Source organism: Plecotus auritus (assembly GCF_963455305.1).
Source record: "Plecotus auritus genome assembly, chromosome: 8".
NCBI lineage: Eukaryota > Metazoa > Chordata > Mammalia > Chiroptera > Vespertilionidae > Plecotus > Plecotus auritus.
This window is the reverse complement of record NC_137782.1, coordinates 12806138-12818446: the sequence shown is the minus strand read 5'-3', so window position 1 is coordinate 12818446 and position 12309 is coordinate 12806138. Positions and strand designations below refer to the sequence as shown.

The 12309-nt window shown below is 41.9% G+C and overlaps 1 protein-coding gene across 2 annotated transcripts in view; it reads left to right on the top strand.

Moving 5' to 3' along the window:
* The window catches only part of KATNAL2 (katanin catalytic subunit A1 like 2), a gene marked incomplete at its 5' end in the record, with an annotated part of 67463 nt that extends 55645 nt beyond the window's left edge, over window positions 1-11818 (top strand). For both annotated transcript variants that reach the window (XM_080683798.1, XM_080683797.1), the window contains 3 exons: window positions 9777-9939; window positions 10792-10894; window positions 11399-11818. In XM_080683798.1, coding sequence (XP_080539924.1) covers window positions 9777-9939; window positions 10792-10894; window positions 11399-11538 — 406 coding nt within the window. In that variant the 3' untranslated portion in view covers window positions 11539-11818. The remainder of the gene's footprint in view (window positions 1-9776; window positions 9940-10791; window positions 10895-11398) is intronic.
* Window positions 11819-12309: the final 491 nt, after the last annotated feature.

Here is a 12309-nt window from a genome sequence, read left to right as displayed (position 1 = left end):
ATCAGGAAATGCTGCCTTCCCAGGGGCAGAGAGGGACCAAGGTCAAGAGAGGTCAATCCACCCAAAGTCAAGAGCACATTTGCAACAGAGCTCAAACTTGACACTCTAGTGTCACCCCTGTCCTTCCTCTTCTGTTTCCACCTTCAAAGATGTGTCTGGGCTCCCAAAGCAGGGGTCACTGAAAAGAGATCGTGATGTTCGTGTGTAACCTGTTATTTTAAATATATTCATGACTTAAACCTGTTCCAGTTCCCCTCAGATTTATAAGATGTTCTCTAACATGTTAAGGTGATCAGCATTTTACATGTTAAAGATACTGCTTAGTTACAGACAATATTAAAGTGGGGTCCAAACAGAGATGTCTCATTTAAATGTGACGGTAGAAGTCCTTCAGAGAAAGAATCTCTGTTTCTTCATCCTTTTGAAATGTGGTTGATCATAACATTTTATGTTGTGTGAAAACAGTAACTTCATGCATGGTTCTTGGAAGGTCCATGCCCCCAGGGAGACCTACACATTTTCTAGAGGAACAGAGAGTCCTCCACGCCCAGTGACACCTAGGACTCTGTTGAGGAAGTTATTGTGCTGCCACCATTTCCCCAAGCTGATCAGTTTTTGGAAAGCCCCAAGTAAGATGGTTCAGAGGGCAGAGGGAGAAGGAGAAGGTGAAAGAGGAGGAGGAACTGCTAACAATCAAAAATCAAATTAAAGATATTTAGAAGGGCTTTTCTGAAAGAATTGCCTCTCAACATGTCGAATGGTTAAATACATACATGCTTTTAAACCTCGATTCTTTTATATCAGACTAGAGGCCCGGCGCACGAAATTCGTGCACGGGTACGGTGCCTAGGCTTGGCCTGAGATCAGGGCCATCTTCCCTGACTGCCAGCAGCCGGCCCCGCCCCCTGCTGCCACCCACCCCCAGTTCCCCATTCACCATCAGGTGATCGGGGCCTGCAGGCTGGGGTGGGGAGGGACTGAGAGGTCTGCCATTCCTGCCTGCTCGCTGGCCCTGCCCCCGCCGCAGGTCACCCTCTGTGTGTGGGGGGCAACCAGCAGGGTGGGGGCCTTGGCCTGGTGTCGCCTGCATCCCCCGCCACCCATCCCCAGTTCCCTGTTTGCCATCAGGCAATTGGAGCCTGCCAGCTGGGAGGAGGAGCCAAGAGGTGGTCAGTGCACCTCAAAGTGACTGGTCGAGAGGTTGTTCTGGTCGTTCTGCTATTAGGGTCAATTTGCATATTACCCTTTTATTATATAGGATTGTTTTGTTATACCATATCTTGGAACCAATATGTTCTAACCCATATATCCTTGAGCATTGCTGGGGTCTAAAAAAACGTCTTATTATGAAAAATTCCAAACACTAAAGAAGACAAAAAAGCACAATGAACCCACTGTTGCCTAGTTTTAGTAACTAACAATCTTGCCCAATGATTTCATCTATTCCTACCCCACTTTGTTTGCTGAATACCTTAAATTACATCCCAGATTGTTATTTCTCACATATATACTCCAGTATACATCTTTTAAAAATAAAGACAGTTTCTTACATTACCACAAATGCCATTATCACCCTTAACAAAATTAATATTAAATCCTTAATATTACCTAATACTGTTTATATTCAGATTTCCCGCATTGTTCTAAAAATGTTTTTATAATTGATTTACTAAACTGATATCCAAACAAGGCTTGCATTTTGTAATTGGTTGTTCTCTTAAGTCTCTTTTAATCTTAAACAGACAGACCCTCCTTTCCCCTCCTCGAATTTGCCATTGACTTGACTGCCAGGGAGATTGTCTTGTAAGATGTCTAAACTTTCTGAATTTGACTCATTGTATTCTCATGATAGTATTTAGCTTTTTTTTCTTACCCCTATAATTACTCTAGACTAAAAGTTAGATTGATTAGATTCAGGATCAATATAAAATTTTGGCAAACATACTTTATAGGCGATACTGTGTACATCATATTGCATTGCATCCAGAGATAGACAATGTCATGTTGTCCAGCTTTGGGCGATGCCAAGATGGATCCGTGGATTCAGCTGTACAGTTCCCATCAATGGTTTTAGCATCCATTAATGACCTTTGCCTGCATCACTTATTTCACTAGGGGTGTGATTCTATTGTTCCTTCTGATAGATAGCTAGGATTTTTCTCTATAATAGAATTTTCTCTCATCTAATAGGGTTTTTTGGTTACCCTGAAATATAGTTCATACTAGAAAAGCAGGATTCTTCTGCTTTGATTTTTAAAGCTTTTTAAACATATGTATGTATATTTTATTGATTTCAGAGAGGAAGGGAGAGAGAGAGATAGAAACATCAATGATAAGAGAGAAGCATTGGTCAGCTGCTTCTTGCATGCTCCCTACAGGGGATTGAGCCTGCAACCTCGGCATGTGCCCTTGCCTGGAATTGAACCCGGGACCCTTCAGTTCGCAGTCCGACGCTCTATCCACTGAGCCAAACCGGCTAGGGCTCACTTTGATTTTTAGAGTCATGAGTTGGTGTCCTAGCAACCTCCAGTGGTAACCAATGAGCAATGATAGACATTGTATAGATATAAGTTGCCACATGCTCCACAATTAAACTCAACGATTTTTAAAAGAACTCCATAGAATAACTGAACTTTGTTTACTTACACAAAAGGAAACATATTTTTCTGTATCTTGATTTTTTTCTTAATAAAATATTCTGGAGATCTTGGCAAATAAACACAGAAAATTCTTCCTTACTTTCTTTTTAGCTGCATATGTGCCATTTAATGCATATGGTAATCTACCCCAATCACCTAATGATAGGCATTTAGGTTATTCCTACTCTTTTGCTCTTACAAATAGTGCTGCCATGAGTAATGGTGTGCATATATCACTTTGTATATTTGCCAGTGTATCTTTGTGATAGGTTCTTGGAAGTAGAATTGTTGGGTCAAAGGGTTAATGTGCATAAAATTATAGTAGAGATTGCCAAATTTCCCTCTATAGAGGTTGTACATTTTGTATTCCCACTAGTGTCCTGCTTTCATTACTTAACATTATAGTAAGAACATTTCCAATGTCATTAAATAATCCTTGAAAATTGGATTTTGTAATGGCTGCCCAAAATTCCCACTTGTGAATATACCACAATTTAGTTAATCATTTCTTTCCTGTTGAACATTCACTGAGTGGCCAGATTATTATGATCTCTGAACGCATAATAATCTGGCCACTCAGTGTATATCCTATATAATAGAAGGCTAATATGCAAATTGTCCCCTCGACCAGGAGTTCGACCAGCAGGCAGGCTGGCCAACCACCCATGTCCCCTCCCCCTGGCCAGGCTGGCCGGACCCCACCCATGCATGAATTCATGCACCAGGCCTCTAATACACACACACACACACACACACACACACACAATGAGTAATGAGTGGCCAAATTATTATGCGTTCAGAGATAATAATGATTTGGCCACTCAGTGTATATGATGTTCCCAGCTTTTCTCTATTATAAATAACACTGAAACAACTTTTTTTGAAAAAAAAATCTGACAAAAATCTGGTTATTATTTTAGAACAGATTTCTAGAAGTAGAATTACTATATCAAAAGGTATAGAGCCCTGACTGGTTTGGCTCAGTGGATAGAGCATCGGCCTGCAGACTAAAAGGTCCCAGGTTCGATTCCAGTCTAGGGCATGTACCTTGGTTGCAGGCACATCCCCGGTAGGAGGTGTGCAGGAAGCAGCTGATCAATGTTTCTCTCTCATAGATGTTTCTAACTCTCTATCCCTCTCCAGTCCTCTCTGTAAAAAAAAAAAAAAAAAAAAAAAAAAAAAAAAGGTATAGATGTTTTTTAAGTTCCTGGCTATATATTGTCCAAGTCCTTCTTTAAGAAAGGAGAGTATTGTTATCAAGAATATTAAAACAAACTTTGTACTGGCTTCAGTCTTAGGTGAGGGAGTAAACTTATCTGATTCAAGCAGTCTGTCCCTCTGGGGGAAATAATTAAATCATATCAAACTATGGAAAAACCCAATCCTAAAATCCCCAAAGAAATTATATATATATACATATATAATTTTTTTTTTTCAGAGAAGAAGGGAGGATAGAGAGATAGAAACATCAATGATGAGGCAGAATCATCAATCGGCTGCCTCCTGCACGCCCCCCACTAAGGGTCAATCCCGTGACCCGGGCATGTGCTCTGACCTGGAATCGAACTGTGACCTCCTGGTTCCTAGGTCGATGCTCAACCACTGACCCACGCCGGCTGGGCCCCAAAGAAATTTTCTACGGTTGGGTAGTGGTAGTTCTCATCTGTAGCACATTTCAGGGCACTCGCTATCCTTTATTGCTGGTTAACTTATTAGTTTCCCTAGACAAACCCATTTTGTCTCCAAGGGGAGCATCTCCCCTTCTCAGCAATGAGAGGGCATGCAGCATCTTTGTTTATTCAGTGCTTCTCCTCCAAGGAACACCTTCCTGATTTATAGCATCACAGGGAGGACAAGAAAGAAGTGAGAATAGCAGCTCACTGGTGTCATTTGATGTGTAAATAAGTGGTGAGAAGGATAACAAATGTTGCATTGTTAATATTACCACTTAAAGTAACAGCCATGTAAGAAATGTTTAGGACTAATTTGACCCTCCAAGATTGTTGAGTATTCAGAAGAAACTTAGGCCTGGGAGTCCGGAGGGAAACAAAATACTGAACAGGGCCATTAAGGCAAATGCCATCTTTAGCTATCTATTTAACTTGATGGTAGTTTGTATAAATAAGGTGTGAAAATTGTATATGTGGGGTATGTTGCAATTCATCTTTTCCTTGCTATTTGCAAAAGAGCTAGAGATTTCACTGTCTCTCTTAAAAAGTAGACACCTGGTATGACCAAATTCTGGATTAAAAACACACACACCCCAATTCCTAATATTTAGAAGAGAAAATGAAATCAAAGAGGTTACTGCTCTGGGAATAGGAAGAAACGTACCTATATAAACCACTTCTTCCCATATGAATTCACCCCTTTCTGGCATGATATTTCTGTAGAAGTGTATACGTGTGATTGCAGAGCTCAGCAGACATAACCCAGTTCTTTCCACCACAACTCCATGCATCCCCTGGGCTCCAGGGAGGAGCTGACACCAGTAGGAAATGCAGGTAGGAGTTAGCTTATGCAGGGCTCACTGTGGGAGACAAGGTAACCTTCAATGCTTTATTCATCAGCTCCCCATCATCTACCAAAGAATACAATTCCTTAACCTGCTCCTCAAGGATTGCCACGACCACTCACTTCATGTTGGTATGGATATACTGCAAAGACTTTCCTACAAAACTTTGCCTTTCTCTAATCATGCTGAGATAAACTTTGAACTGAATATGTTTGAACTATTGAATGAACAAACTAGAATTACGTTTTGTTTCCAAATTCTGTAAAATTTGGAATGATCTCTGCCCCAGGAGCCACATGGTTTAACAGGGAGACACACCAAGGGGCTGAGGAAGGCTCCAGAAGGTTTGGTGCAGGAGCCCAAGTGCTCAGATGCAAGACCCTGGAGCCCATGTAAACTGTCCAGGTGCCAGCGGGCTTTGCCACCTTGTGTATAGCAGTGGGCACAGGTTCCGTGGCCAGGCTCTGAAGTCTGTGAACCTTCTCTGTATCTCACATGTCACTCTCACTGGCTGCTTTCATTATTATTATTATTATTGTTGTTGTTGTTTAAAGTATTACTCACTGGCTGCTTTTGACCTTTGAGGTGATGGAAGTACCAGATAACTAAAATAAAGAAGACACGAGGACAGAATAACTAGTCAAAATCCAAGTGTATGAGCTAAAAGGAATGTTTTCTGGTTGCCACAAGTTAAATTTTTTCTCATAAATATATTGGCATAAAGAATAATTCCTGGGTACATTCCATTTGTCCTCTGTTTCCTCCCTTGTATGGTTATATTATTATTGATGTCATTAAAAGTGCATTCATCAGGCCCAGCTGTCAGAGAGTTGCACTTATTTGGTGCCCACAAGCAGTTTTGAGGTAAATCTCTTGCTTTAGGGCATTAGCTGATCAATACCGACATCTATAGTGAGGGATTGTTTTCCCACCTCCTTCTGCATGAAATCACTCTGGAAGGAGTGGGGAGTCCAAGAAGAAGGTCCCCTACAGACCCTTCCTTCTGCATCCCCTGCCTTTTCAGGAGGGGCAGCCTCCTAGGTCCAAGGAAAGGCCTTGGAAGAAACATGGCAGCTTCTGATCACCCCGGCTCTGCCGTTTTTTCAGCTTATTCACTCTTCCTTCCTGGTTTTCAGCCTGATGATCTCAAGTCTTATTTTATCTTTGAAGTTTATGGGACCAACATTCCTTCACTTTAAGACCAAAACCTCCCTGTTATTACCTTTATTTACTTACTAGAGGCCTGGTGCATGAAATTCGTGCACAGGGGGGCGGGTAGGGGGGTGGGGGGAGGAGAGGTCCCCTCAGCCTGGCCTGTACCCTCTCCAATCCGGGATCCCTCGGGGGATGTCCGACTGCTAGTTTAGGCCCAATCCCGCTAAACTGGCAGTTGGACATCCCTCTCGCAATCTGGGACCACTGGCTCCTAATCACTCACCTGCCTGCCTGCCTGATGCTCCTAACTGCCTCTGCCTGCAGGCCTGATCGCCCCTAACTGCCCTCCCCTCCTAGCCTGATCACCCTAACTGCTCTCCCCTGCTGGCCTGATGGGCCCTAAATGCCTCTGCCTCAGCCCCACCATCATGGCTTTGTCCAGAAGGATGTCAGGAAGATGTCTGGTCTAATTAGCATATTACCCTTTTATTAGTATAAATAAGCAGGAGTTTGTCTTACTCATTTCTGTAATTGGAGACTTAGTGACAATACACTTGGCAGGTAGTTAATATTGCTGAACTGAACTAATTCCTAAAATGTGAGTTTATTTCTTTTGTCTAATAGAAGACCTCCCCCTGCCCTCTCTCCTTTCCTCCCCCCACTCACCTTACCTTCCCCTCCCACTAACTCAGCCACATTTCTCTCTGCCTAAATCACCCAGGTATTCCACCAGCTTCATGTTCTTGGAGACATGTCCTCTAGAGCCTTCTTACCAACTCTAATCTGAACTGGTTTCCTCTTCACCCAGTATGTAGGGGGGACTCTGGGACCTCACCTCATCCTCCTGGAAAGCTCCCTCTCTTTGTGTCACACCATCGTTTCTTGGATCCCATGTGGCCTTTGGTTTGGTTTACTCTCTCCCTTTGGTCCTTCAGTACTTTCCTGATAAAGGGCATATGGGAGGTAAATTATGTTAGGCTTTGATTGTTGAAAATACCTTTATTCTATCTACCAACTAAATTAATGGTTTGATCAAGATTTCTCCTCAGAATTTTGAAGGCATTATTTTCTTTTCTTTTACTATCTCATGCTACTGATGAGAAGTCTTATTCTTAACCCTTTGTATGTAACCTGTATTTTTCTCTCTGGAAGCTCTTATGATCCTCTCTTTGTTCTCAGGGTTCTGGGATTTCACCATCATGTGACTTGGGAGTCTCCTAGCAGTGACTGTGGTGACAGCAGTGACTGAGGCACAGGCTCCAGAGTCTCACTCTTTAGGTTCAAATCCAGTGCCACCACTCACTAGCATTCTGACCTCTGTGCCTCAGTTTCCTCATCTTGAAATGGAGATGATAATAGTACCTACCTCATAGGGTTGTCGTGAGAATTAAATAAATATCTGTAAAAAGCTAAAACCAGTGTTATTTAAGCATTATCTTTTATTAATATTCAAATATGAAAAAATGATCTCTTAGAGTTCTGCGAAGTTTCTTGACCCTGTGCCTTGAGTATGAATGTTGGTCTTGAGAGAGGGAATGGTTGTACAGGGGAAGATGTGGCTGAGCCTCTGATGTGAGATGAATTTCACCAGGGCAAGGCTGATAAAGAAATAGGTAACTGTTATTGCTGGTAAGACACCCCTGGACTATGGCTTCTCAGCTCAGGATTGGAAGAATAACAGGGAAAGGAAAGACAATCTTTGAAGAAATCTGGTCACTCCAATTTAGAATGCAGATATGCTCCCTGGAAAGGTATTTTTATTTTTCAGTTTAAGAGGAAATATCATGACATAGATTCAGAATGACAGAAAAATGGGAGGCTGCTTTGGAGATTCTCAGTATCTTTATGAATAAGAAATATCTGGAGATGATGCTTTCATTGTTAGTCTTCATTAATGCTTAAGCTGGACCAACACACAGGCATTTCCTAATTTCTATATAAAATGTTCACAGACTTATACTCAAAATGCCCTGTTGATAATAGGAATGACAATTCAGGGTAATTCAAGAGCCCCAGTTAATGAGGGAAAGCTCTACATTAAATAATAATTCCAAATAATACATTTAGAATAAAAATTTTTGAAACCACCATTTTGTAGCACTCTCATGCAATAATTGATTTGAAGACCATTAAGAGACGCTAAAACCACTAGTTGAAAGGGAGGGGGAAAGGAGTATTCACATAGTGCTCAAGTATTGTACATAGAATACTTACTATTTGCAAAGAGGCTTCCATTACAATGGATATGCTATCAACAGATGATCCCACTATTCAAACACCACATCACTAATAGGGAGATAAGCCAGCAATATAACAAACATATTTGCCAAAAATCTTTATCCTGATTCTAAATAGCTTTTAGGTCTGACTTCCATCTTAGAGAATAGGGGATAGAGGAACCAGGAACATGATACCATGAGGAAAACATCAAGCCAATCCAGAATGTGGAACATTCTACAACTAGCCTTATCTTTTCAAAAAGGGTCCAGGGCAAGGAGACTGGTTTACATTATAAGATTTAGGATATATAACCATATATAATACATGATCCTTGATTGGATTTTGGTTGAAAAAACTATGGAAGATATTTTTGGCATGAATGGTAAAATTTTTAATAAGGAATGAGCATTAGACATATTATGCCATCAATGTTAATTCTGTCAGGTGTCCTAATAGCATTGTAGCTATGTAAGAAAATGTCCTTGTCAGGGTGAGAGGGGACACTGCCCGCAGAAGCATTTAGGGGTGGGATTTCATGATGTAATTTACTTTGAAATAATTTAGTTAAATTGATATGAAGCAGGGTATGGCAAAATGTTAACTGTTGTTGAATCAAGATGGTAGGTACATGGATATTCATTGTTTTATTCTACTTTTCTATTTGTTTGAAAAATTTATAATAAGAAATTTAGGGAAATGGCCTGAAGATGCAAAATTGTGTAAATATGGCCTAACAGTGTTTTGGAAGGAGCACGAGTGAGTGTGTCAAAGGGCCACATTTGCATTGGGCATCCTGGAAGGAGCATTTGCTTGCTGCATTCACCAGAGCAATGGCGTGAGATAGTCATTCGCTCCAGAATATAGGAGTTTTGGAAGAATTAATGTGCTTCTCAGAGTGCCCACGTTATTGTCAGGAATAATTTACTCACTGGAGGGATCAGATTGAATAATTCATGTTATGACTGCAATGGAAATGCTCCTTGTTTGGTTGTTAGTGAGATTATCTCCCCCAAAATCAAGTCACTTAAAATTGCCTCCTTTACATGAGCTTTTTTTAAAGGATGTATTTTCTTCTTTTTTTTTTTAAGCAAACAGCATAAAGTAGTTGTCCTATCCATTCAGGCATAGATGTAGAGGGGGAGTTAACACGCAGAATTGCAGTGCAAAATTGTTCTTAAGCTGTACTTGTTGCTTAGGAAGTGAGTTCACAGCCCCACCCAGTTCCTTCGTTTCTGACATGATTTCAGGGAACTGGACTGTGCCATGCTACGCCGCCTGGAGAAGAGGATTCTGGTTGACCTCCCCAGCCAGGAGGCCAGGAAAGCCATGATCTACCACTGGCTGCCGCCCGTGAGCAAGAGCAGAGCGCTGGAGCTGCACACGGAGCTGGAGTACGGCGTGCTGAGCCAGGTAAGCTGCCCTGGAGAGGCATCGGCAGGCCCAACAGCCACCACGTGACAGTCTTCTCGGCAGGGTCTTCTCATGAGCTGCTTGGAGCCTCTTCCTTGAGTCACTTAGAAACGATCCAAGCTCCCCAACAATGCAAAGGGCCTCTTCTTCATGAAAGAATGAGCTCTTTGTTGCTCAGAAATATTCAAGCAGGGAGAAGCAATATGATATAGTAAAAATAGCACAGGGTTCAGACTTGGAGAACCTGTAGTCAAATCCTTGCCCTGTCAGCTGCTTACTCTCTGTGTGACCTCAGGGGAGTCACTTATTCTCTGAGCCTCAGCCTCTTCATCTATAAGGTGGGAAACAGATATGCCACAAAGGATTACGGTGACGATTAAATGAGAAGTCTTTTACAAATCCAAAAGCTCTAGATGCATATCTGTTGCCTTCTTTGTCACTGCTATCATTGCTTCTCTGAGTGGACACTTGAACTTGATGTTCATTGAGATTACTCTAAGGCAGCTTATGGTCTTATTTGCAAGAACAAAAATGTCTACTTAAATTTTATCCTCCTTGGATTTGGCACAAGGGCCCCATTAGACTAACATGGGTGGTCTAGTCCTTCACCAGCATCTTACAACATATATTTGGAGGGGAATTAGGAAGTTGTTGCCCAGCTTCTTAGGTTATCCAAACATGTTAGAGACCTCTCTTTCCCCAAGCATTGTCTATCTGGGAATCTTTGTACAGTGTCTGCGTGGGGCAGATACAGAATCTAAACAGGGGCTCTGATATACTGGGTCCTGACCAGAAGGATGTGATCACCAACATTCTGCCTGCTGACCAATGGCTGGTTTGTGGCTCTTTCAGGAGACCGAGGGCTACTCAGGCTCAGACATTAAGCTGGTCTGCAGGGAAGCAGCTATGCGGCCCGTGAGGAAGATCTTCAATGCACTTGAAGATCACCAGTCAGGTAAAGCTGGGATCACAGCAAAGGTGCTCTGGGAGGGAAATCTGTGTTTAAAAATCCAACTTTCACCAGCAGGTGGAGCCTTGCGCCTGTTCTTGGGGGCTCTTGACTCTTGCACACATTCTTGGTCTCTCTTTCCTGCACTCAACTCCTTCCTCCTCTGGTGTTCTGTTTTGGATCCACTTTGCCCCAGATGATAAACTCCTTCGGGCTCGGGCTTTTATTTCTCTGGCACACGGTGATGTGGGGCTGGATCCACTGCGGCACTATATAAATATTAAATAAAACTTTGATGATACATTTAAATCACATATTTTTGTCTGGACTTCAGGGGCTGAGTTGTACATTAAAGAATTTTCATCTGAGCCCTCTTTAGTGTTGACTTTTCTGCATTAACCATTAAGAATGCTGCATTATGCATTGTCTTGAAAGAAGGTCTATTAGCATTTCAAGAGCATTGATCACCATAAGGTCGATTGTTATGCTGTTACTGTTGTTTTTATCTAGAGAGCAACGATTTACCTGGGATCCAGCTGGGCATAGTGACCACTGCTGACTTTTTGGATGTGTTAGCTCACACCAAGCCTTCAGCAAAGAATCTGACTCAGAGATACTCAGCCTGGCAAAGTGAGTTTGAATCTGTTTGAAATCACACTGACCCTGACCTGGCCACAAAGACAACCACAGAGGCCTTCTGGTTTATTAGTGTAAGTGGAAGAACATAATGATTGGAATAAGAAGAGAGAAAAAGCATTCATGAAGACTGAATTAATTTGGACAACTGTATTGCTTTGGAAATGAGATATTTTCATTAATTTTTCATAATTGATGTCAGCAAAATATTAAAGATTTCAATTACAGTCAGATGTGCTATCAGGTCATACATTGGAGACTTTTCTTACAATTAAACTCTGTAAAATTTTGATGAACAATTTGTTGCCATGTTCCTCATTTGTGACTGGGATTTTCATTTTGATGGAAAGAAAAATGTAGTTAGGAAAAGTGTGTTGGGATGCACGGGGTGGTTCTGAGATGGGGAGCCAATTGGAAGCTAAGCTTGATAGACCATCTGACCTGCTGATAGTTCAAGGGTGGATAAGGATGGGAGCAGGAAAGGAAATGTAGGGTCTATTTCTTTTTGACAATATTCTGAATTTCATCAGCTCTTGGTACTTCTGACCTCAACCCATATCAGAGTAGGCCTCACTTGGAAATGTCACTTCATCTCTAGAGACCGCTGCTTGGAGTCTAGAGCTAACAGCAGTGGTGACTTGCACATCACCACCACTAGCTACCAGTTTGAACGAGTTCTGACCCCTAATAACATCTTTTGACTCTTCACTGTGTGCGCAGCCCGTCTCTTTCCATTACACAGCACCCCATTGGATCCAAAGTTTCGGCTGGAGTATCTGAGCTTC